This window comes from Mustela nivalis (assembly GCF_964662115.1).
Source record: "Mustela nivalis genome assembly, chromosome: 5".
NCBI lineage: Eukaryota > Metazoa > Chordata > Mammalia > Carnivora > Mustelidae > Mustela > Mustela nivalis.
The window spans coordinates 83848330-83875602 of record NC_139024.1 but is presented as its reverse complement, the minus strand read 5'-3'; the positions used below and the strand labels follow the sequence as shown (position 1 = coordinate 83875602).

General features: G+C 41.9%; 1 protein-coding gene and 1 long non-coding RNA gene across 6 annotated transcripts in view; one reads left to right on the top strand and one right to left on the bottom strand.

Annotated features, from left to right (window-relative positions):
• Positions 1 to 25978, bottom strand: part of ZFAND3 (zinc finger AN1-type containing 3) — a 335420-nt gene extending 309442 nt beyond the window's left edge. Inside the window, exons 1-2 of one of the 5 annotated variants that reach the window (XR_014312227.1) lie at positions 25509 to 25650; positions 24705 to 24987 (exon numbers count right to left, since the gene is read on the bottom strand). Coding sequence is in view for 2 of the 5 variants with exons in the window: in XM_082732291.1 (XP_082588417.1) it covers positions 24705 to 24775 (71 nt within the window). In the remaining 3 variants the exon portion in view is untranslated. Of the gene's footprint in view, positions 1 to 4748; positions 4829 to 24704; positions 25377 to 25508 lie in introns of those variants that run through there. The other 4 variants (XM_082732291.1, XR_014312228.1, XM_082732290.1 and 1 more) reach the window with 4 other exon arrangements.
• Positions 2351 to 11070, top strand: LOC309865681. Its single transcript, XR_014312236.1, has 3 exons — positions 2351 to 5322; positions 5541 to 7959; positions 8167 to 11070. It is a non-coding gene; the product is annotated as an uncharacterized lncRNA (long non-coding RNA).
• Positions 25979 to 27273: the final 1295 nt, after the last annotated feature.

The window sequence follows — 27273 nt, the reverse complement described above, 5'->3', positions numbered from 1 at the left end:
CCATCAAAAAAATGAAATCTTTCCATTTGCAACAGTGTAGACAGAGCTCGAATGTATTATATTAAATGAAATAAGTCAGTCAGAAAAAGACAAATATATGAACTCACTCATGTGTAGAATTTAAGAAAACAGACATGGTGGGGGGAGAGGAGAGGGAAACAAACCCTAAGAGACTTAAGGACAGAGAACAAACAGGGCTGATGGAGGGTGGGGGGTGGGGGACGGGCTAAGACGGGTGATGATTAAAAAGGGCACTTGTGGGGGCGCCTGGGTGGCTCAGTGGGTTGGGCCGCTGCCTTCGGCTCAGGTCATGATCTCAGGTCCTGGGATCGAGCCCCACATCGGGCTCTCTGCTCTGCGGGGAGCCTGCTTCCTCCTCTCTGCCTGCCTCTCTGCCTACTTGTGATCTCTGTCTGTCAAATAAATAAATAAAATCTTTAAAAAAAAAAAAAAAGCGCACTTGTTGCGATGAGCACTGGTTACTGTACATAAGTGATGAATCACTGAATTCTACTCCAGAAACCAATACTGCACTGTATGTTAACTAAGTAAAATTTAAACTAAAAGAGAAAGAAAGAAAATAAAGTCCTACACAAATGTAGTATATTATGATTCCACAACGTTACTAATGACTTCTTGAAACCACCAGTGTAATTGGACAAATAAGGGAAGAATTACTGAAACGGATTACTACCATAGTTATAAAGTCACTTAACAGAATTTTCCAGTATAAACACCTCAGCCACAATGATCAGTGCTGACTGACATGGACATCTGTGTGAGTAAAGAACTATAACTCCCAATTTATCCAAAGGACTTGATTCTAATCCTTCATAAACTCTTCCTCCAAAATAGAGGGAACACATCCTAACTCAATCTACAAGGTCAGTATTACCGTGATACCAAAGCCAAAGACATCACAACAAAAGAAAAATAGAGACCAAAATTTTCTACAGTCACAAAAATCCTTAATAAAATCCTAGCAAACCTCCAGTAACAAACAAAATAATTCTACACTGGGGCGCCTGAGTGTCTCAGTGGGTTAAGCCTCTGCCTTCTGCTCAGGCCATGATCTCAGGGTCCTGGGATTGAGTTCCCTCATTGGGCCTGCTTCCCCTTCCTCTCTCTCTCTGCCTACTTGTGATCTCTGTCAAATAAATAAAAATCTTTAAAATAAAAAAATTAAAAAAAAAAAAAAAAAAACATGAGGTGCCTGGGTGTCTCAGTGGGTTAAAGCCCCTGCCTTCAGCTCAGGTCATGATCTCAGGATCCTGGGATTGAGTCCCACATCAGGCTCTCTGCTCAGCAGGGAGCCTGCCTCCCCTCTCTGCCTACTTTTGATCTCTGTCAAATAAATAAATAAAATCTTTTTTTTTTTTAAAGATTTTATTTATTTATTTGACAGAGAGAGATCACAGCAGGCAGAGAGGCAGGCAGAGAGAGAGGAAGGGAAGCAGGCCCCCTGCTGAGCAGAGAGCCCAATGCGGGACTCGATCTCAGGACCCTGAGATCATGACCTGAGCCGAAGGCAGCGGCTTAACCCACTGAGCCACCCAGGCGCCCTCAAATAAAGTCTTTAAAAAGAAAAAAAAGACTATCCTATTTTTTAAAAATATGTCTACAAAAACTAACATCATTACTATAATTAACATCATCACTTAATAAGGAAAATGGGAACGCTTTCCCCTAAGATCTGGAACAAGACCAGGATGTCTGATTTGACCATTTTTTTTTTTTAAAGATTTTATTTATTTACTTGACAGAGAGAGATCACAGGTAGACAGAGAGGCAGGCAGAGAGAGAGAGGGAAGCAGGCTCCCTGCTGAGCAGAGAGCCCGATGCGGGACTCGATCCCAGGACCCCGAGATCATGACCTGAGCCGAAGGCAGCGGCTTAACCCACTGAGCCACCCAGGCGCCCCTGACCTTTTTTGGTTTTAAGATCTTTATTTATTTATTTGACAGACAGAGATCACAAGTAGACAGAGAGGGGGGGGGGGGCTCCCTGCTGAGCAGAGAGGCCAATGCGGTTCGATCCCAGGACCCTGGGATCATGACCTGAGCCGAAGGCAGAGGCTTAACCCACTGAGCCAACCAGGTGCCCCTGCTTTTACCATTTCTATTCACTTGGGAGGTTCCAGCCTCCAATTAAAGCAATCACAATTAAGCAAGAAAAAAAAAACTAAATAAACAAAAGGCATCTAAAGTAGAAAAGAAGTAAAACTATCCCTACTTACAAATGACATGATCTTGTATGTAGAAAAATTCTAAGGAATTCACTAAAAAACTACTGGAGCTGTGCACGACTGGGTGGCTCAGTGGGCTAAAGCCTTCAGCTCAGATCCTGATCCCAGGATCCTGGGACTGAGCCTCCCATCAGGCTCTCTGCTCAGCGGGGAGTCTGCTTCCTCCTCTCTCTCTGTCTGCCTCTCTGCCTACTTGTGATCTCTCTCTGTCAAATAAATAAATAAAATTTAAAAAAAAAAAAAAACTACTGGAGCTAGTAAGTTCAGGATGTAAGATCAGGATATAAGATCGATATACAAAAAAAATCAACCGTATTTCTGTACAGTATCAATGACCAATCCAAAAATAAAATTAAGAAAATAATTACATTTGTCGGACCTGTGTGGCTCAGTCAGTTGAGCATCTGACTTGGTATCGGCTCAGGTTGAGATCTCAGGTCATGGAATGTGTCTGCTTGTCCCTCTTCCCTTTCTGCCCACCTCCCCACACCCACTTACATATGCATGTGCATGCTCACTCAGGGGAGCGTGCTCTCTCATAAACAAATCCTAAAAAAATAATAACAAAAGAATTACACTTAAAATAGCATCAAAACAAAATAGTTGTAAACAACACAAGTACCAGACTTGTACAAGAATACTGTCACACACTGTTGAAAAAAACTGAAGGCATAGATAAATAGGAAGATATGCCAATGTTTAAGGATGGAAAGACTAAATGTTAAACAGGGTAACACTCCACAATTAACCTACAGATGCAATGCAATCCTGTATCAAACTCCTAGTGCGCTTCTTTGCAGAAACTGACAAGCTGACCCTAAAAGTCATATTGAAATGTAAAGGACACAAAATAGCCAAAACAATCTTGATGAAGAAGAACTAAACTGGAGGACTCACACTTTCTAATTTCAATACTTATTACAAAATGAGTCCTCATATGCACAGCATAAAGACAGGCATTATAGGGCGCCTGGGTGGCTGCCTTCGGCTCAGGTCATGATCTCAGGGTCCTGGGATCGAGTCCCACATCGGGCTCTCTGCTCAGCAGGGAGCCTGCTTCCTCCTCTCTCTCTCTGCCTGCCTCTCTGCCTACTTGTGATCTCTCTCTGTCAAATAAATAAATAAAATCTTTAAAAAAAAAAAAAAAGACAGGCATTATAGATCAACAGAATAAAATTTTGGGAGTCCAGAAATAAACATATTTACACTTAACTGATTTTTCAACAAGGACACCTAGATAATTCATTGGGGGAAAGAATAGTTTTTTCAACAAATGGTGGGGGGACAACTAAATATCCACAGACAAAAGAATGAGTTGGAAACCCATCTCACACCATATGCAAAATTAACTCAAAATGAATCAACGATTTAAAGATAAGTTAAAAGCTAAAACTATAAGGCCATTAAGGAAAGAAACAGGCATAACTCTTCATGATCTTGGATTAGACAACAATTTTTTAGTTATGACACCAAAAAGCATAAGCAACCAAAACAAAGTGGACTTCACAAAAATTAAAAACTTTTGTACTTCAAAGGACACTATTCCAAAAAACATGAAAAAAGCCTACAGAATGGGAAAAAGTATTTGCAAATCATCTACGAAGGGACTAAATATCCAGAATACATACAAAAAAACTTTTACATCTCAACCATAAGAGGACATATAATCTAACTTTAAAATTGACAAATGATCTGAACAGTAATTCTTCTGAAGAATATGCCAAATGACCAATAGGCACATGAAAAAGTACTCAACATCATTAATATCAGCAAATGCAAATCAAAACCACCATGCGATACCCACTAAGATGGCTATAATCAAAAAGATGAATCATAACAAACACTGGGCAAGGATGCCAAGAAACTGGAACCCTCAAACATTCCTGGTGGAAATGTAAAATGGTGCAGCTGCTCTGATAGTTACTCAAAAAGTTAAACATATGACCCAGCAATCCCCCTCCTACCCAAGAGAACTGAAAACATGTATGCAAACAAAAATTTGTACACATAAGTTCAGTGTTATTCATAATAGCCAAAAAGTGGAAACAACCCAAATGTACATCAACTGATGAACAGATAAACAAAATATGATATAACCATACAATGGAATATTATTCAGCCATAAAAAGAAATGAAATACTAATCTATGTAACACCATGGATGAACCTTGAAAACATTACGCTAAGTGAAAGAAAAGCCATATATTTGATGATTCTATTTATGTGAAATGTTCAGAATTGGCAAATCAACAAAAACAAAGTAAATCTGTGGTTGCCAGAGAGCAAGAGAAATGTGAAGTGACTGCTAATGGGTGCAAGATTTCTTTTTGAGGTGAAAATTTTGCAGATTTAGATGGTAGTGAGAGTTGCACAATTTTCTGAGTATACTAAAAATCACCAAACTGTAAATTTTAAAAGAATGAGTTTTATGGTGTTTGAACTGTGTCACAATTTTTTAAAAAACAAAACAAAAAAAACTGAAGAACAAAGTAATTGAAACTTACTTTCTTCATTTAACAATGTTGTAGTTAAGGCCATATCCAAAAATTTTCAATCCCAAGGTTTCAGCTAAACAAACAGCAGTACCACTGAAAAAAAAAATGCACCTAATTCTGAGCTAGGAACCCAGGCACCAACCTTCTAATCTTTCTGGATTAAAAAACAGCAAGCTGTCCTTGTTCACAGATTCAGCCACTGTGCACATTGCAGCCCCTGGCCTTCCTATCCGTCTCCACGCTGTAAAGCATCAAGAAGTCAAAACAGCATCAACCTCACCCTTCTGGTCTGGGATATTCTAAAATGAATCAATAGCAAGCTGCCAGTATACTTAAGACTATTAAACTGTACTGATATATCTTAAGTTTAAAATGTGTATTGTATGTATTTATCATTAACACAGATTTAACATTAACATATTTACCATTAACACAATGGTGTACATAACTGTACTTTAATAAGAGCTCATCTATAAATTCAAATGATCCAACTACCTCCCATTTGACCAGTTCCCTTTTACCCTATCCTAAACTATATCCCCTTGAAAAAAAGAGTAGAGGAGGAAAGAAGGAAGAATATTTAGTGTCTGGGCGCCTGGGTGGCTCAGTGGGTTAAGCCGCTGCCTTCGGCTCAGGTCATGATCTCAGGGTCCTGGGATCGAGTCCCGCATCGGGCTCTCTGCTCAGCAGGGAGCCTGCTTCCCTCTCTCTCTCTCTCTGCCTGCCTCTCCATCTACTTGTGATTTCTCTCTGTCAAATAAATAAATAAAATCTTTAAAAAAAAAAAAAAAGAATATTTAGTGTCTTTGCAGTGACATAGACATACTTCAAAAAAACACCACACTCAACTGGAAAAACTTTGGAAAAGATATCTGAGTACTTACAGGGATGAAAAATCCAGACTAAATAAAGGGATTTATCCTCATAGAAATACAAAAGCTTACACAAGGTGATTAAATTTATATTAAGTAAAATACCAAAACAAATCAGATAAGTGGAATCCTCTGCACCAGAACCTACAGACTCTAAAAACAAAATAGCTCTTCAAACTTAAATTGGTAGTTTTAAGTCTAATACAAAATCTTAAATAATTAGTACTGGAAAAGAATCAACAGAAACCAAAATTATAAATAGATTCAAGAAAAGTTTCTTAATTCCTGATTACTGGATCCTTGGATCATTAACAGAAGTTAATTTCTCATACTCATGAAATGTAATTATGGTGATTTTTCACAAAAGGTATTTTAGTACCATGCTGAGCTAGAACATTGCTGAGAAGTACATGTCTAAAAAAGCATTATTTAAATTCTCCTGGGGCACCTGCGTGGCTCAGTCGGTTAAGCGTCTGCCTTTGGCTCAGGTCATGATCCCAGGATCCCGAGATCAACCACCACATTGTGCTCCCTGCTCAGCAAGGAGCCTGCTTCTCCCTCTCCCTCTGCTGCTCCCTCTTGTGTTCTCTCCCTCCCTCTCTGTCAAATAAATAAAGAAAATCTTTTACAAGTAAATAAATAAATAAATTCTTAAAGCACTTTTAAGCAGCAGAGAAATCCTAATCATTATCTTACTTAACCATTCTTTGCAATATGACCCTACTTGTGACTTCCTCACTAACCTACCCCGTCTTGGTTTTGGTGACCCTACCCTTACCTAATTTCTCTTATCTCTGTCCATCCACCTCCATCTCAAACTCCTCTTATTCTTTGTTTATCAGGGTTCTATCTTCAGCTATCTTCTCACTCATACAACTGGATCTCAAAATGAAAGTTACACATATGGGTAGTTAGCCAAAGGACAAAGTAAAAAAAAGCAAGAATATATTGCCCAGATGACACCCTGGATACACTAAATTGGAGCTGGGGGAAGCAGCACTAATGTGTTTTTTAGAAAAGGTTACCAGAGTGATTCTGACAACTCCATCTCCACACCAGAGGGAACCACTGGTCTAACAGCACTTTCCATGTGATCCTACCTGCTCCACTAGCTTCAGCTATAACCTCTGCACCTATGTCACCTTAAATGGTGTAGCTATGGTTTCACCTAAGTTACTAAGTTCACCTAGTTCAGACACCTAAGTTACTCTACAGTTAGATGATCCAGAACCCCTACAATTCAACATGCCTGACACCATTTGTTTAGCACAGTAATAACAACCACCACCACAACCATCAAGAAGTGACTAGAAAACCTGGTAAAACTGAATTTAGTATATGTACCTATTAGACTACTGTGCTGCCATTTAAAAAAAAAGAAGATCGAGTACAGCCACTTTGGAAGACAGTATGGAGGTTCCTTAAAAGGTTAAAAATTGGAAAGAAAAAGTTAAAAATCAAGCTACCCTACAATCCAGCAATTGCACTACTAGGTATTTACCCAAAGGACACAGACACGTCATTCAAAGGGGTACACGCACCCCAATGTTTACAGCAACAATGTCCACAATAGCCAAAATACGGAAAGAACCCAGATGTCCAGCAACAGATGAATGGATAAACATGTGTGTATTGGGGCGCCTGGGTGGCTCAGTGAGTTAAAGCCTCTGCCTTCGGCTCAGGTCATGGTCCTGGGGTCCTGTGATAGAGCCCCACAGTGGGCTCTCTGCAAAGCAGGGAGCCTGCTTTCCCCTTCCTCTCTCTCCGCCAGCCTCTTTGCCTACTTGTGATCTCTTGTCTGTCAAATAAATAAATAAAATTTTTTAAAAAAAGATGTGGCATATTAATGGGATATTACGCAGCCATCAAAAAGAATGAAATCTTGCCATTTGCAACAACACAGATGGAACTAGAGGGTATTATGCTAAGCAAAGTAAGTCAGAGAAAAGCAAATATCATATGATTCCACTCATACATATAATTTAAGAACCAAAATGAATGAACACAGGGAAGAGAAAGAAAATAAGATGAAAACTGAGAGGGAAACAAACCATAAGAGACTCTTAGGAAAGTTAGGAAATAAACTAAGGGATGCTGGAGGGGAGATGGGGGAGATGGGGTGAGTGTGGGATGGACAGTAAGGATGGCACTTGGAATGAGCACTGAGTGATGAATCCACTAAATTGATGAATCACTAAATTCTACCTCTGAAACTAATAATACACTGTATGTTAATTAAATTGAATTTAAATAAAATGGAAAGTAGAAATATATATATGTTAACTTGACAAGAACTCTAAAATACAGTTAAGTTAAAAAAAAAAAAACAAGGTACAAAATGCGGTGTAGTGGGAACCTGGGTGGCTCAGTGGGTTAAGCCGCTGCTTTCGGCTCAGGTCATGATCTCAGGGTCCTGGGATCGAGTCCCGCATCGGGCTCTCTGCTCGGCAGGGAGCCTGCTTCCTCCTCTCTATCTCTGCCTCCTCTGCCTACTTGTGATCTCTGTCTGTCAAATAAATAAAAAAAAATCTTTAAAAAAAAAAAATGCGGTGTAGTGTGCTATACTTGTGTTAGAAAAAACAATAAAAGCAGTATATGCACAGGAAACTTCTGGAAGTGTACTCAAGAAACTTAGTCATGATTCTCACTAGATGAACTCTGGGTATGGTGTAGAAGGGAGACAGCACTTTCACCACGTTGTTTGGATTTTCCACCATATGAACGAACGTATTCCTTTTGTAATTAAAATACACTGCAAACTAATAGACAGGAAAATTCATATGCTATCTGCAAAAGGACTTGTATCCAGAATATATAAAGAACTCCTACAAATGAATTAAAAAAAAAAAAAAAGACAGGGGCGCCTGGGTGGCTCAGTGGGTTAAAGCCTCTGCTTTCGGCTCAGGTCATGACCTCAGGGTCCTGGGATCGAGCCCCTGCATCGGGCTCTCCGCTCAGCGGGGAGCCTGCTTCCCCTTCTCTCTCTGCCTGCCTCTCTGCCTACTTTTGACCTCTGTCTGTCAAATAAATAAATAAATAATCTTTAAAAAAAAAAAAAAATGGGGCGCCTGGGTGGCTCAGTGGGTTAAAGCCGCTGCCTTCGGCTCAGGTCATGATCCCAGGATTCTGGGATCGAGCCCCACATCGGGCTCTCTGCTCAGCAGGGAGCCTGCTTCCTCCTCTCTCTCTGCCTGCCTCTCTGCCTACTTGTGATCTCTCTCTGTCAATAAATAAATAAATAAATCTTAAAAAAAAAAAAAAAGACAACAGGAAAAAAAGCAAAAGGTTTGAATAAAAACCTCACAACAGGGGCGCCTGGGTGGCTCAGTGGGTTAAAGCCTCTGCTTTCAGCTCAGGTCATAATCCCAGCCCCACATCGGGCTCTCTGCTCAGCTGAGAGCCTGCTTCCTCCTCTCTCTGACTGCCTCTCTGCCTACTTGTAATCTCTGTCAAATAAATAAAATCTTAAAAAAAACCGCCAACAAAGAAAGTTGCTCAACTTCATTAGTCATCAAGGAAATGCAAATTAAAACCACAATGCACACAACTAAAATGAAAGACAGTCAGTATCAAGTACTGACAAAGATGTGGAATAACCACAACTCATATACTGGGTAGAAGTGTAAACGGATAAAACCACCCTAGACACTGGCAAAACTGAATCTAAACATATATACTACACACACACACACACACAAACACACACACACACTCTTTATAACTCAACAGTCCTACCACTGGGTATATACCCAAAGAGAAATGAGTGCTTATGTCCACCAAAAGACACTAGCAAAATGTTCATAGCCACATTATTCATAATATCCCCAAACCAAAAAGGTCCAAAAAGTAGAATGGATAAATTATGCTATCATATGATGGCATACCACAGACCAGTGAAAAATCATTACCTCTCTATGTAGAGAATCTCACTCTATATAGATGAAATCTACATTCATCCATGTAGATGAATCTCATAGCCATAATGCTGAGGGGGAAAAGTCACATATAAAAGAGAACTACTCTGTAATTCCCATTACATAAAATTAAAAAGCAGGCAAACTAATCTATGGTGATAAAGGTCAGAATAGGTTGGGGGTATCGCCTAGGATAGTAAATAAGGAGACTCCTGATGGGATGCTGGAAATGTACTATTGGTCAATCTGAGTAGGTGGTGGTTATATACTTACATACATGTGAAAAGAACCATCAAGTTGTACATAAAAATTCATAAAAATAACAGAATGGGAATACAAGTCAAGGATTAGGAGAACGCTTCTCCAAAAGGCATATCTGATGATAAGACTGTTATCCAATATACACAAAGAACTCTTAAAACACAGTAAGAATACAAACCCAATTAAAAAACAGCCAAAAGACCTGAACAGACACCTCACCAAAGATGTACAGATGGCAGATAATAATCTGAAAAGATGCTCAACATCATGTATCACTAAGGACCTGCAAATTAAAATGAAATACCACTGCATATATATTAGAATGGCCAAAATTCAAAACACTGACGTCACCAAATGCTGCTAAGCATTTGGAAGAACAGAACACTCATTCACTGTTGCTGATGGGAACGCAAAATGGTACAATCACTTTGGAGAACAGTTTGGCAGTTTCTTACAAAACTAAACACACTCTCATAATCCAGCAATCACATTCCTTGGTATTTACCAAGCTGAAAACCACGTCCACACAAATACCTGAATACGAAGTTAAGAGCACCTTTATTCATAAATGCCAAATTTTGGAAGCAATCAAGATATCCTTCAGTAGGTGAATGAATAAATAAACTGTGGCATGGTCAAATAATGGAATATCATTTGGTGCTATAAAGAAGTGAACTATCAAGCCATGAAGTCATGGAGTAAACTGCAATGTATATTACTAAGTCAATATATAAGAAGCCAATCTGAAAAGGCTACATACTGTAGGACTCCAACCATATGACATTCTGGAAAAGGCTACTATGGAGACAGTAAAAATATCAGTGATTGCTCGGGGGTGGGGATATGAATAGGCACAGCACAGAGAATTTTTAGGACAGTGAAACCATTCTGTATGATACTATCATGATAAATATGTCATCGTACATTTGTCAAAACTCACAAAATGCACAGGAGTGAACTCTAATGTAAACTATGGACATCCTGGGTGTCAATGAGGGTTCATGGACAATTAGAAGTACCATTCTCATGGGGGATGCTGACAGTAAGGGGGGCAATAGAGGGGGTAACAGGATTTAGGGTAACTCTCTGGACCTCCTGTTCACTTTTGCTTTGAATCTAAAATTGCTCTAAAAAGTATTTTTAACTCATCGAAGTGTACACTTGAGTGCAATAAACTAAACTGATCCAATAAAAAAGCAGAAAAAGATTTCACAAGAAAAAAATCTGGGACACCTTCAGCTCAGGCCATGATCCCAGAGTCCTGGGATCAAGCCCCTCATCTGGCTCCCTGCTTCTCCCTCTCCCTATGCCTGCTGCTCCCACTACTTGGGAATATTATTTTTTAAAAAGAAGAGGAAAAAGAAGAAAATTTAAGGTAATGTGTGGCATTAGAAATCAGGATAGCAATTACCCTTGAGCAGAAGGAGCCAGTGACTGGAGAAGATACAAGTGGAGCCTCTTGGGGGATAAGAATGCTATTTCTTTATATAGGTGCTGGTTACCTGTAGGTACATTCACTTTGTGAAAATTCATTTCACTATATACTTTAGATGTATGCATTTTCACTATACATATTATACTTGAATTAAAAAGTTTTCATTTAAAAAGGGTATAATAAAAGTACACTGACATGCCATCTGATTCACCAAAAAAAATGTTCTGTCTAAAACTAATCTTCTCGGGGCACCTGGGTGGCTCAGTGGGTTAAAGCCTCTGCCTTCAGCTCAGGTCATGATCCCAGGGTCCTGGGATTGAGCCCGACATCGGGCTCTCTGCTCAGCAGGGAGCCTGCTCCCCCCCCTCTCTGTCTGCCTCTGGGCCTACTTGTAATCTCTGTCTGTCAAAATAAGTAAGTAAGATCTTTAAAAAATAAAAATAAAAATAAAATAAAATAAATCTTCTCTTCCCCACAAGTCACTCATCTTCCAGACAGAATCACTTCAACTTAAGAAATTCCAAAGTATAAACTTTTGTATAGCAAATAAAACTCCGCACATCACTGACAAATGGCATTAATCATTGTATCTACTATTTCACTTTCAATTTAGGAATAAATGCATTCACAAACCACCTTTCAAATCCCTAGCCAGCTTCTAAGTAGAACTTCTATAACCATCATATATGACTGACACCATCTTTCACCGAGTTGCACATGTCAGAAATCTTGCTGCCTCTCTTCTCCTTCCCACCTTCCCATCCCCCACCCAATCTGTCTCTGCTCTTATAATCAAGCCCTCTCTTCAGACCTCAATGACTCAGTGCTATCAAAGGACTGAAATGACTGTGTCCCCCCAAAATTCACATGTTGAATCCTAATGCCCAATGTGATTATAGTGTCTGGAGTTGAGACCTTTGGGAAGTGATTAGACCATGAGGGCACTGCACTCATCAATGGGATTAGTGCCCTTATAAAAGAGGCTGGAGAAATCCCATATCCCTTCCACCACATGAAGTTACAGTGAGAACATAGCATCATCACTGAGGAAGCAGACTCTCACCAGACTCATGGATTCCGCCAGTGCCTTTATCTAGGATTTCCAGCCTCCAAAACTATAAGAAATAAATTTTTGCTGTTCATAAGCCACCCAGTCTGTGGTATTTTGTTATAACAGCCTGAATGGACTAGAATACCCAGATTTTAACCTATATTCATTCTTAGCTTTCCTACTACAGCATTCACTCAGTTTCTTCACCTTGAGTCCACAAACCCCACAGTCTACAGGCAGAAGTATTTTTAGATGTAAGTGGTTTCCTTCATAATCTCTGGTGTTTTATTTTATGCATTATTCCTGAGAAGTGGTTTAAATGATCTAACTGGATAAATCTAAACCCAACAGCATGGCAATCAAGTTGCTCATAACTGACCCCTGCTCCTCCCCTCAGCTTCATCTTGCCCCTACACTGCTGCTAATACACTGAGCTGTATCTGCAATTCTTCAAATTCACCATGCCTTCTCACTCCTCTCTGCCTCTGTGCAAGCTCAAGAGCATCGTCTCCTCAGAGAAGCCCTCCTGGCCATCCTCCACCCCCAGTCTCTCAGTAAGATGTCTTGTCTGTGCCGACATGTTTTGTGATGATCCCCCCAAAGCACTTTCCTCATGGTGTTTGGTCAGTTTATTCGTCTGCCTCCCCTTCTAGACTGTAAGCTTTCCTAGGGCAGAAGCCAGAGCAGGGTATATCGTGCCTAGCAGAGCTTATGACCACAAGAGAATTCTCAATAAATGCTTACTGAACAAGATCCTGTCTTTGAAAAAAGCCAAACTGGACAAAGGCTGGTCAGAAACCTCGTCAACTAACTAGGTGGCACTGACCTGGAGACTACCATTAGTGCAAACTGCCCAGCTGACAGTTCTGCATCTATTAATCTACCACCAATGTTCCTCATTCAAGGCTGGGAAGTTGGCCTTTAATAAATTTAACTACCATGGTCAGGCACTGAACCAAAGGCTTGACAGGCATTAGAGCCCACTAAACCTCAAAGCAATTCTAAAATATTCTATTTTATTATTATTTTAAAGATAAAGATGCAGAGAGGTAAACTACCCAAAGTCAAGCACAAAGTTTCAAAGTAAATTTTTAAACTCAGGATTCCAATTCCAAAGCCCATGCATAGACACTGAACTCAGCTGGTTTTCTGTGGCTAAGAGGTCAGCATGCCCTTGGGAAGAGCCTGGATTGGATGAAAGGGGACTTTTCATTAACCCCTCAGCAAATGAGAAAGGGCTTATTCCCCAGGCAGCACTACTATTAAATTCTTTAACATTTAATGTAACCTCCCCTGTACTAGTTGCACAATCGTTCAAAAGAGAAAGGCTTGGGGCGCCTGGGTGGCTCAGTGGGTTAAAGCCTCTGCCTTCAGCTCAGGTCATGATCCCAGGGTCCTGAGATAGAGCCCCACATCAGGCTCTCTGCTCAGCAGGAGCCTGCTTCCTCCTCTCTCTCTGCCTGCTTCTCTGCCTACTTGTGATCTCTGTCAAATAAATAAAATTCTTAAAAAAAAAAAAAAAAGAGAGAGAGAAAGGCTTATGAGAGTTGTTTTTCCAAGAACAGCAAGTAAAGCTAGTGAACAGCAAGTAAAAATGGGTGAAACTTTACTGAACTCCCCCACTAGACGCAGAGATTGAAAAGGAGAAAGAAAAATCCATCTCACAGAATGGAGTTGGTTGTGGCAATACCAATAAAAGAAGGTAGATAAGTCTCCATCCACAGCCTGCTACAAAGAGACACCATGAAGCACCATCCTTTACCTTGCTAAAAAGGTATCTTTGAGCTTAGAAAAAGAAAGAACCCATAGGGTTGTAACAGATGGAACACCAATTTGCTGAAAGCTGCTGCATTTCTACTAAACTTTAGCTTGGAATGTGCACCACAGCTCCTATTCTATGATCTTTAGCACTTCCCTGCAAGACCCCAGGGGACTCACACCCTGCACTTCAAGGGGAGACAGCATGTTTTCTTTAATCCCACCCACCACCTGTTCACATTAGTTTCTCTAGCCCTTACAAATGTAGCTACCTCTCATATTTTGATTAGAAAGTAGTGACCACAAAGCATCTTCATTCCTAATTACCACGGCTCCACTTCAATCCACATTTCCCTATCTTCATCCCTCGCACAACCCAGTCTTCTCCTTGACCACCTTCTGTGCCCTTCCTCTTCCAACTCAACCTCAGATCTAGTTGATATAGACCTGTCCGGTGACTTTTACTGCACCCCACATTTAAACACAAAAGCAACACAGCCCATTCTTCCTAGTCCCTAACTCCAACCAAATATAAGTAGTGAAAACTATTCAGGTAAACCCAGGGTGCTTTCAACTAAGAAATCACAATGCCTACCTAGTCACTAGACAGTTTAAAACCAACGGTAACGCGACGCCTGGGTGGCTCAGTTGGTTAAGCAGCTGCCTTCAGCTCAGGTCATGATCCCAGTGTCCTGGGATCGAGTCCCACATTGGGCTCCTTGCTCAGCAGGGAGCCTGCTTCTCCCTCTGCCTCTGCCTGCCATTCTGTCTGCCTGTGCTCGCTTACTCTCCCTCTCTCTCTCTGATAAATAAATAAAATCTTTATTAAAAAAAAAAAAAAAAAACCAACGGTAACAAAATGGAGTGTTTAGGGACATACACTTCCACAGAACAGGTTTTACTGTGGCTATCATTTTCTAAACTAATCCACACTGATACTGAGATTATAAACCTGTAGAGACACCCAAGTATACACCATACAATCTCCATACTTTTACTCAAGATTTATCTTTTATCGGGGCACCTGGGTGGCTCAGTGGGTTAAAGCCTCTGCTTTCAGCTCAGGTCATGATCACGGGGTCCTGTGATCGAGCCCCATATTGGGCTCTCTGCTCTGCGGAAAGCCTGCTTCCTCCTCTCTCTCTCTGCCTGCCTCTCTTGCCTACTTGTAATCTCTGTCAAATAAATAAATAAAATCTTTAAAAAAAAAATTTATCTTTTATCATTTAAGTCACAGCAACTGTTCCTTGATTAGATTGTACCCAATATGCACTGAAGAAAAAAGATTAGCCTTACAAATAAAATGCATGGTTTGAGGACCTCTCACTGGCAGTGGGAGGAGTGGGAGTGTGACATGGATGACAGGGAGAGAGCCCCCAAGCAACAAATGAAACAAAATTCCCCTAAGTGAACATTTCTATAGCTCAACATCAAGAACACTCCTTTATTTTTAAAGGTGAATAGCACAGCTCTGTGTTATATTAAGAGAAAGACAAACTTCATAAAACCATCTGAAGTCATATACTGTGAAGATTTTATGTACACATGCAAAGTTTCATGCAAACACACACAGACTTGAAAAACCTGGTTTTCTGGATTTCAGTGGCAACTGAAGAAGAAAACGAATAATACCATCCATGCCTCCCCAAGCGCAAAAACCTAGAAATCACAAATCTTGAACAACTCACACTGAAATATATCATACCTTCTCCCACCTCCAGTTTATTTTTTATTTTATTTTGCTGGTTAATATACTTCTCGACAGTTTCAAAATAATTTTATTATTTAATCTATTTTGTATCCCATTCATTACATTAAAAAAAATTCTTCCCAGCAGTAACTTGCCACCACATCTATTCACATATGGCACCCTAGAAAGGGTTGAAAATTGAAAAACAGTGACCTGAAATAGGCAGACTTTGAAAGCACAGACATGCAGGTGCCTGGGTGGCCCAGTGGGTTGAGCTGTTGCCTTTGGCATGGGTCCTGGGATAGAGTCCCGCATCAGGCTCTATGCTCAGCGGGGAGACTGCTTCCTTCTCTCTCTCTGCCTGCCTCTCTGTCTACTTGTGATCTCTCTCAAATAAATAAATAAAAATATTTTAAAAAAAAATAAAAAAAGCAAGCACAGACATGCTCAGAAAAGCCCTCCACCCAATCTATGTTCTCCAAATTCCTGCCCCCACACTTCCAGCTAGCTACCATAATTACAGAACCTCACACTGTGTTCAGAAATTCTACCAACATAAGGATACAAGAGAAAATAAAATGCCTGGGACAAGAAACTGACTGTGGGAAGCCTATCTGTGATACTTTTGAATGGTCAGAATACTTCTCCTTCCAGAAGTGTAGCTGAGAGTCTGATTAATTTATATAAATGCACTTCAACTCACCAGTGCATAAAAGTCCAAGAAACAGATAAGACATCAACAGCTGTTACTCCACACCATTCCACTTTAGCAGAAGAAATGAGAAAAGGCACTCCCCAAAAGGTCCCAAGTACATCACCACCCTCAGTATTTGCCAGGTCACTGATGAGACAGCACTGAGGCTAAATAGAGCCTGTCTGCAAATCAGAAACACCAAATGCTGTAGTGTGGTCTGCTCCCTTCCCTCCCACCAACCACCCACAGCCAGAGTGATAGCAAGCTGCCAGGACATTCTTCTGCTCTAATCACACCTGCCTACGATACAGGACATCTGGTACAGCTGAATGAACAGATGCAATTAGCTAGTACTGCACCTTCTTCCTACTGTAGTCTTCCTTCCTCTAGTCAACAGCTGCAGCCACAACTCCAGATGTCCTGTTTGCAGCTATGTTCCCTGGCCTCAAGGATGACATGGCATTTTCATACAACTTGTACCATTCCCTCAGCCTGGAGTATCACAGTGCTTCTGCCCACTGGTATTTCAAGACATTCCACCTTCTTCTGTACCTGGGAACTTCAATTTACCAAAAAATCCAATGCACTTATCCCCAATCACATATCAAAAGCTAGGATATCAGATTTACATTTGTAAATATTAAACAAATATTTTAATAAACAAAATTTTTAATATTTGTTTAATTTTAATATTTAATAAACAAATATTATTCCTTCACAAAAGTCATAGTCCAAAGGTGAAAACCTTCAAAAATTCTCTCACTATAGAGAAAATTAGTCCAATACCTCCTTGTATAAGCCTCTGAGGTTGCCAGTTTAAGAGCACTAAGAAAAGAGCAAAAATGATTGACTTAAAAGCTAACAAGAAAAAAAAAGTTCAAATTATGGACTAACTTGTACTAACATTTTTTTTTTTAAGATTTTATTTATTTGTTAGACAGAGAGACACAGAGCGCAAGCACAGGCAGACAGAGTGGCAGCCTAGAGGCAGAGCAAGGAGCCGGATGCAGGACTTGATCCCAGGAGGCTGGGACCACGACCCAAGCCAAAGGCAGCCGCTCAACCAACTCAGCCACCCCAGGCGTCCCTTGTACTAACATTTTAATTCCCAAATCTGATTAAAGGAACACTTACCAGTAATCTGAATTAACAATAGCATTTCTTCCCCCAATGGAAATAAAATGTTAGAACTGGAAAGAAACTTAGAGCTAAATTAGCAAGTCCCTCATTTTCAAAAGACAAGAAAATGGGGGGTCTGAAGAACGCACAAAAAAACAGGCTTGCATGTCAATTACATCTCAAAAAAACTGAAGAGAGAAAAAAAAAAAAGGCTTATAAATCCTGGTTGTCTATCAGGTCAATGTTCTAGAACAGCACTGTCCAAAAGAACTTTCTGGAAGGATGAAGTCTTCTACATCGGTGTTCCCCAATAGAGTATCTACTGATCTAGTGAATACTTAAAATATAGCTAGTATAACTGAAGAACTGAATTTTTTATTTTACTTAAATTTAATTACTATGAATTATAAGTTTCTTTATGTAGCCAGAGGCTACCATAATGCTCAGAACAATTCTAGAATATGTTCTTTGATTCTGGTTTTTAAAACAAGGTTGCTTAAACTCTCTTCTACATTTAACACATACAGTAAATTTCTTTTCTATGTCCAAAATACCTCATTCGGCAACCTAATCTGGTGATATAGGGCCCTAGTCCAGAGCAGCATCAGCCTGTTTCTCAAAGCCCCTAGCAGAACTGAGTAACAACAGTATCATCCATCCAAATGGAATGAAGTCACTCTTTTACAAACTCCTCTAATACAAGTTCCACACACCCAACAAGCCTGAGTCTGGACGATTTTTCAAGTGGCTTATTAAAATTATACAAGTGTTGGGTTGTGACCAGTCACTTCCTACATGGCTTTGTTGAGATTTCTTCAAAAAGAAAAAAAATTTTTAAGCTCAATCTTTATAATGATTATAGGATTCTGAAATTTTTTTTTTAAGATTTTATTTATTTATTTGACAGAGATCACAAGTAGGCAGAGAGACAGGCAGAGAGAGAAGGCAAAGCAGGCTCCCTGCGGAGCAGAGAACCCAATGTGGGGCTCAATCCCAGGACCCTGGGATCATGACCTGAGCCAAAGGCAGAGGCTTTAACCCACTGAGCCACCCAGGTGCCCTGAATTCTGGAATTCTGTATCAGTTTACAAATACATAACCTCTTTATGATGTAATAAAAATCCAAATTATTAGTTCTCACAGTCTTAGTACTCTGTTATCAGTAAATAATATTTAACATGCTGGGTTCTTTTTTTAAGGACTTTATTCATTTCAAAAGATTCTTAGCCTGGGGCACCTAGGTGTTGCAGTCAATTAAGAAAGTGTCCTACTCTTGGTTTCGGCTCCAGTCTGGGATGTCAGAGTCAGGAGACCCAGCCCTATATCAGACTCCACTCTGGGCACAGTCGGCTTGAAATTTTCTCCCTCTCCCTCTACCCCTCCCACTCATGCTCCTGCTCCAGCTCTTGCTCATGTGCGTGCTCTAGCACGCTCTCTCTCTCTTCCTAAATTAAATATATCTTTTTTTAAAAAAACAATTCTTAATCCTCTGATTTCCCCACCTAGAAAAAGATTAGTCTATAAGAACTATTGTTAACTTTGATAACATTAAGGATTAAAAAGAGATTTTTAGCCAAACTTTTCAGTATGACTTAAAAGTACTGAGTTCTCTTTTTTAGGCAGGACGACAGTACATGGGAGGAAAGGATAATACTAAAAGATCTCTATGTCCTATGAGTTAACAGGATCTAACTCTAAAAAGCTGTTGCCTCAAAACAGTCTAAACAGAGGCCATGTTTTCTTTAAAATTAAAAAAAAAAAAATTCTCTCTCTGTGTTCCATCACATCAAAGGGACAAATTTTATGTTTTCTGAATACCCAAATGTAATCAGGGAAACAGGGCAAGCAGATAAACCTACCAACCCTGAATACTTCATTACATCATGTCACATCCTCAGGTGTGTTCAATACTCAAGGATGCAAAGTAAAACTGCACAAATGAGCTGTTTTATTTTTAAGAGAATGTTTAAGGGGACTTTATAATGAAGGGATAATTAGTGACATCACTGAAATAAACATTCTACTGATTAACTAGTAATTCATGCTGTGTTCACCTGAACTTGAAAGCCCAGGTTAAGCTGGCTGAAGTGTGGCAACATGTTCTAACTGGGAGCCTGAGACTGAAGAATCCAGGGCCACACACTGTTCTGAGCCAAACACACTAGCCAGATGACTCACAGGGTGACAGAAACAGAATTCTACATCAACTCCCAAGGCATGGGCTCAGAGGAAGAAAAATGAAGGGGGGGGGGGACAGATATTCTATATAAGCTAACTAGTTAAATAATTGTTGTTGTTTTTTGAATTTTATTTATTTATTTGACAGAAATCACAAGCAGGCAAAGAGGCAGGCAGAGAGAGAGAGAGTAGGAAGCAGGCTCCCCATTGAGCAGAAAGCCTGATGCGGGGCTCGATTCCAGGACCCCGAGATCATGACCCAAGCCTAAAGCAGAGGCCTTAACCCACTGATCCACCCAGGCGCCCCAAGCTAACTAGTTAATACCTTGTGATTCCCAAAAGTAAAATGGAGTAAAACAAATCATCTTGTATTTTCAACTTTCTCCTAGTTACCTCTTCAGGAATGGAATACAGCTTGTGAGATGACTCCTGATCTCTTCATAACCCCATTTTATTTCAAATACATTATCTAGCAGATCTGGTGAATAAAACACTTCAACAGAATAGATCACAAAAAAACTGATATTTCCCTAAAGAAAATGTATCCATCTAATATTTATTTTATGACATGATTAAGAGCTTATTTTTTTTTAAAGATTTTATTTATTTATTTATTTGACAGAGAGAGAAATCACAAGCAGGCAGAGAGGCAGGCAGAGAGAGAGAGGGGGGAAGCAGGCTCCCTGCTGAGCAGAGAGCCCGATGTGGGGCTCAATCCCAGGACCCTGGGATCATGACCTGAGCCGAAGGCAGCGGCTTAACCCACTGAGCCACCCAGGCGCCCCAAGAGCTTATTTTTTATCAAAAACAATAAATGCGGGAAAAACCACAATGAGTGGTTTACCAAATAAACTCCATATTTAAATATTCCATTATTCCCTAAATATGAGACTGAACATTTATGTATACTGTACTTCAAAATTATTTATGAAAGACACAGTACTCCCCAAATTTTCCATATTACATTACAATAGACTATCTCCAATTGTAAAAGCAAAATATCAACTGGATTTTTATACTTAATATGTAAAAATTAGGGGGAAAAAAGTCCATCCTTCCTGTCCTTGTTATCCTTTTTTATTACCCTGCAATATACTTATTAGTGTCTTAGTCTTCTTCCTCTTTTTTAGAATATTGTCTGCTCTTTCAACAACTTTTGAAAATACCTATGAATTTACATGTGTCAGTACATTCTAAATGTCTAAACAATTTAAAATGTAGCTTCCACTAATAACACTTATATCTGTATAGTTTCACAGTGCTTTTGTGTATGAGTACATTCCAACTAAAAAAAGTATGTATTTCACTTGAGTTGACTAAATACAAACTAACATGTTTTTCACATGACTACAAAATGCCTAAAAATGAGCCAAGAATATACTTACATTTCACTAAAAGTTTTAAGTACGTATCTCAGGAAAAAAAAATTTTATCACTAACTCTAAAAGCACTGTATACACCATGCAAACATCTTCCAACTTTTATAAAGAGGTAAATCTTCAACAATTTCCAAGACAGCTTGGAAATCTCTCCCAGTGGAGAGATGGTCTCTATAAAATACTAACTTAATTACTGGGGCGCCTGGGTGGCTCAGTGGCTTAAGCCTCTGCCTTCAGCTCAGGTCATGGTCTCAGGGTCCTGGGATAGAGCCCCGCATCGGGTTTCTCTGCTCAGCAGGGAGCCTGCTTTCCCCCCTCTCTCTCTCTGCCTACTACTTATGATCTCTGTCAAATAAATAAATAAAATATTTTTTTAAAAAAGAACTAAATTACCTGCACACAATTACGCAATATAAACCAATAGGAGGAAAAGTAGAAACTTTACTTCAAGCACTCAACACACTCGCCTGTCATTCCACGTTCTAATTGCATTCCCACAAGACCTCACAGCTCTCCTATCTAACCAAGCCCTACTGACTGGTGCCCCAACTGAACAGTTAAGTCCAGCTGCCTAATTCACTACAGAAAAGAGCAATCCTAAGGAACTGCCTGTAGTCTACTGGCACCAGAACATTCTGAGAGGCGCCTCTGCAAAGGACTGGGTGTGGGCCGTGACTAGCTGACTTCATAAACCTATGGCTTCCACAGAATGCAATGCTGACTAAACTTTGCAGGTAACACACTCACCTTCATTTTCATCAAAGGAAAAGGCAAAAGATACCTCCTGAATGGCTTTCACAGCTACCTACTTCTCTTCATTCTCCCTGGCTACCACACACAATCATCCCTACTCTGGGTTACTCCTCCTGACAAGACTTCTATACCTCTGGCAACATCCCACAAACAAAAATATATCACATTCATACACACAATCATACCCACACACCCAGGTCACTCTCAACATCATCCAATCTTTCACATTAAAGAAAATCACGTCACTCAAGGTTCTTCCACAGTTCCTTAATGAACTCAAGATAAAAGTCCAAAGACCTAGGCATTATCTAAAGAGTCCTATATCACCAATTATTCTCACCATATCTAGTGGATCCCCCCTCACAGTCTATCAATCAACCCCAATGAACTTTTGGTTCCTCAAATGTGGAGGGCGCTCCCTCACATCCAGGCCTAAACTCCTCTATCTCCATGCTCTTACCCTTCCCTACAGGCCTCAGCGGTGTCACTCCCTTCAGGCTACCCACCCTTCAGGCTACCTTCCATTATCTCCACCTCAAGAAGGGTAAGTACCCCTCCCAGCGCACCCTATACCAATCCTAATGTACTTTATTCTATCCCTTTACTTCAGTATGCCCTCTGCCCCCAGAGGATGGAGCCAGTGCCCCCTTGTCCACCATTATATCAGAGACACTCAATTATCTGTTGAATGTAATCAAGTTTAATGAACATAGTATGAATGCGACCCATACAATAAGGGACACATGTTTGTTCAAAGCCAGTTGTGATGAAACTAGGCACCAGTATCATTACACTTTGGTATCTAATGCAAACTACACAGCTACATACAAACTCCTTCAGAAAAGTTTAAAGCATTCATTACACATTAAAAAAGAACCCTTTTCAACATAAAAATAGTTTTGTGCTCACAACTGCTGTTAGTCAAACTGCAGTTCGTAAAAAGGGCCAAACTGAAAGAAAAAAGGCCTGATTGCTTATAGGTCAGATATGGTTATCAGTTTAACCAATCCTCCCTGCAACTATCAAACTTTCTAGGCATTATTCAGAACTCTGCTGGCTAAAAGTAAAAGGATATTCCATTTCCTTAGTTTCTACATCTTGCTTTGAGTCTTTCAATAAGGGTTCCACTCATGATAATGGTCCCAAGGACATAAACATGTTGCCAGGAAACAAGCCTCTGATACATCCTGGGCATTAGTTGCCATTGGCAGCTACTTTCTTTGAGCCAATGTCTTAGGAGTTACAATCAGAGGCTTGTGACACCAGATTTTTCCAAGGCAGCAGATTGATGTCATAAACGTGATGGTAGTAAGCGCTCTCAAGAGCTCCCCAGCTCCACCCTAAACTCCCTGTAAGCAAGGGGCAAGTTATACACCCTCTTAAGCCTCAACTTCCACATCTATAAAGAGATAATAGCTCTACATCCTAAGATTTCTGGGAATTAGATAGCCTATGAAAACCCTCAGCAGACAACCTAATTATTAGGAAGACTATAAAACCTAAAATATTTTCACATCTTCAGAACTTTTGGTAATATCATAACTTATCTTTGGCTAACATCTTTCCACCAGGAATTTTTTAAGAAAAGGCAAAGATGAGAAAATGAGAATCTCTTTGTTGCAAACTTTGAATCTGACAAATTCCACAGAAAACTACATTAAGATCCACTTTCTAATCTTTCTCTGCACTCCCCCAAAATCAGACGTAATCTGTACCTCAACCATTCCTAACATCTGGGAGGTAGAAAAAATAAAATACTTAAATACACCTTCCCAAGACGTTCTCACCAGAAATATAAACATTTCCTTACTGTCTCTATACACCTTGAAATATACTAGGTCCTAGGAAAATTTTAAAAAAGAAGAAAAGAAAAAAAGGGCTCAATCACAAAAACCCTTCAGTCTCCAGTTTCCTTACAATACAATTAGAATCATAAGACAGGATGGAGGCACCTGTTAGGTAAGAGGGGTAGTAATTCACCAAATTCGAAGCATTACAAGGAGAATTTAAAATCTAGCTATATGTGGAAAAGTTGATTTCCCACCTCATATTTTTTCACTCTAACACAGGATGGCCAAATAATAATGCAGGCTGGCCAATGTGAATATTTTTATCATTTAAAAAAAGGAGGGGGGAGAGAAAGGAATTTGAACCAAGTGAGCAAACTGGCTCTCACGTTCCCAAGCCAGGCTGACTTGAGTTTTATCTTTTTTTTAGTCAAAAACATTTTACAGATCTTCTGAAACGTGTTTTAAATAAAGGTGAGACCTCCACAGTCTTATAACTTTACCCCAGTCTGAATTCCGGGTTGGATTTTTAAAAATGGGTGACGTGTGAACAGCTTCCTAAAAGCAAATAGGGCACTGGGATATAATTTAGGAAGTGATGATGCAAGTCTCTGGGGGACGGGGGGGGGGGGGGGGGGGGGGGTGAAAAAGTCAGAGGAAATACCCTTCTGGTGCCTGGGCACCAACTCATACCAAACCGGGGAGGGAGGGCTGGCCTCCATAGGCCAAGGGAAAGGGGCACCCCAGCTCTACCCGGAGGTGCCAACACCGCCCCCTCATCCCTCCCTGCTGCCCTGCCCCCTCACCCGTAGCCAGGTTGGTCCCCGCTGGCCCAAACCTCAGGCATGAGAGTCCCAGAGGGTGGCACTGCAACCGGGCAGGGCCTTTTCTGCCCACCTCCAGCTCCCCACCCAGCGCCCCTCCCCGAGACGCGGCCCCTGCCCGCTCCCAGTAGGCCCGGCTAGGGCCCAGCCCCCAGGGTTCCGGCCTCCCGCGGCCCCGAGGCCTGTCCGGGCGGCCCCCGCATCCGCGCCCCGGGCCCCCGCCCCCGCCCCCACCCGGCCGGACACTTACCCCCAGAAGCCGCAGGGACAGCGAGGCGGCAGGCTGGGCGCTTTGCTGCGCTCGCTCCCGGCGTCTCCCATGGTGCTCGGCGGCGGCGGAGCTCCGCGGCGGCTGCGGTGGCGGCGGCTGGGCCTGGGCCCCGCTCGAAGGAGGCGGCGGCGGCGACGACGGCGGCGTCGGGGGGCTCGGGGCGGGGGGAGGGGGAGGGAGCGGGAGCGCGGGCGGGCGCGAGTCCGGGGCTCCGAGCCGGGATTCCAGGCCGGTCAGCTGGAGGCGGGCCGCACCACTCAGCCTGCAGAAACGGGGGGGTCGGGGGAGGCGCGGAGAGGAGAGGGAGGGGAGCTGAGGAGGAGGGGCGTACGGGTGAACCGAGGATCGCAGGGAGGAAGGAAGACCCGGCGCCCACGGCAGCTCCCACCGCCGCTCGCAGCCAGAGCGATGTCCCGAGCGGCGGCGCTGGGACGGACCTGAGGCCCCCGCCGGCTCTGGCGTAGCAGCGGCCGCTGTGAAGCCCCGGGCCCCGCTCGCTCTGTCACTCTCCCCTCCCCCGTAGGCTGCGCTGACCGGACAATGGCCGCTCCGCCCCCTCCCTCCTCAGACACCCCTTCTAAGGAGTCACAATGGTCTCGCCCGGGGGAGCCGCCGCCAAAGCCCGCAGCTGATCAGCTGGGATCCGGGCGTGCCACTTTGTTCAGCGCCTCAAAGGAAGAGTACTGGACTGTGGGCAGAGCCGAGAGCGTTGGGTTATCACTCAGCGACAGGCCTCTGAGGCTCTCGTATTCTTGGAACTTTTGAAATCTGAGGCAAACTTACCTTCCCCCGTCTGAGGAAGAGGAGCAGGCTTCTGAGTACTCTGGGGCGCGTTACCTCCCCCCAAACGCGAATGGTACGCCCCAAGCGGGAGGGGGAGGAGCAGAATAGTTGTTTAGGGTAAGTCGGGCCAGTCCCAGAGCGGTGGACGAGCGCTGCGCATGCGCCCGGAGACCCCGTAACCGGGTACTGGGAGGGGCTAGGAGGGAGTGCTTCCAAACCCGGAAGTGGGTCTCGCTTTTCCCGGGGCTGCGGGGGTCTTCATCTGCGGGGAGGTTCTGGAACTGGCTGCTGCGGGTTCTGGGCGATGCCCGAGACCTTTTCTCCACTAACTGCCAATCCCCGAGAACTGTCTTTTCACAATCCCCCCACACCCGACCCAGCCTTCAAGTTCCACCCGGAGAACAGCTCTCCCCTTGGCAGAAACGAACTTATGGGAAATGTCCCTCTCCACCCCCGCACCAGGAAGGGAGGGAGGGTAATGTCTCAGTCAAGTTCCGCGCCCCTCCTCCCTCATAGGTGCCCCCCCCGCCTCAGACGCAAGTGCACTCCCTATTACTCGGCTAGGAAAACCTCTGTTTTTCTAGAGTGGACATGTTTTGTTTTTGGAAGGGTGCTATGGCCGAAAACTGATGTAACCAAAGAAGTTTGAGCCACTAAATAAAAGACTAACACTCCATGTTTTTTATCTTGAGCTCATTCTGAGTTCCAGCTAATCGTGAGCGGAGTGCGATTGTTGGTGACAAATGTCACAGCGGAGGAAACTTGCACCATATCTTCTGAAGAGGTGACCCACAGCTGAGACCCTGTGGGCGAAATTCTAGGTCCCTGCTACTTGCAGGAAGACTTCCTGGCCCTTAGAAAAAGAGGCTGTGTACCCTCAACTTGGTGGGAATATGAGACCTTCAGAGGGTATTACCTAGATTAGTATTATTACCAAATGTTGCTATTTTATTTGTATCCACCATTATATTTGTGCTTGATTGGTGGATTTGTTAACATTTATGACACTTCTTTTGGCCTCTAAAGAGCAAAGATCACATTTTGCTTAGCATCCTCTTAAAGATGCTGTTGATAAAAACAGTGATTGCAAAAGTCAAGTCATTTACGACTAACGCACTCCCAAATGAGAGTGCTGGTTGAAACTCAGCTTTCAACTGAGTTTCAACTTTGTGGACTTTCAAAGCCTTCAATAAATATTTCTGTCAAAAGTCCATAGAATGGATGAGACCATACAGCACACCTAGCTTTCACTGGACTCCTATTGCCCTTAAATCTTCACTTCAGCGAACATAAAATTGCCACATTCATGAAAGACTTACAGCCTTTGAGTTTAACAGACCAAGATTAAGTGGGACTCTCTCTTGGCGTCTTGATGATCTTTTATATGTGGAAAAGGAAACCCTAAAACCAAAAGGAAAATTTAGTATAAACTGTGACTGTGACTGTCATCTTACAAACTGCTTGCCTACCTGTTTCCCAGTTATTCATTTTTAACAAGCATCTACCAAGTACCCAGTATGTGCACAAAATTTTCTAAGACCGTGTCCCTCCTATTTCCCTCTGCCCCACTGCTCTCTTGCCTAGGACACTCCTACTGCTGGTTCAGGCATAGGGTATCTCTTCAGTGCCTTCCATACTCTGACAAAGCAGAACTGGTCCCTCCTTCCTTCCTTCCTTTGCTCACATAATCTCCATTATAGGACCAAGAAATATACATGCTTGTCTCTTGTCACAAAACCTAGCTCCAAAAGGTTTGGCTCTTAGA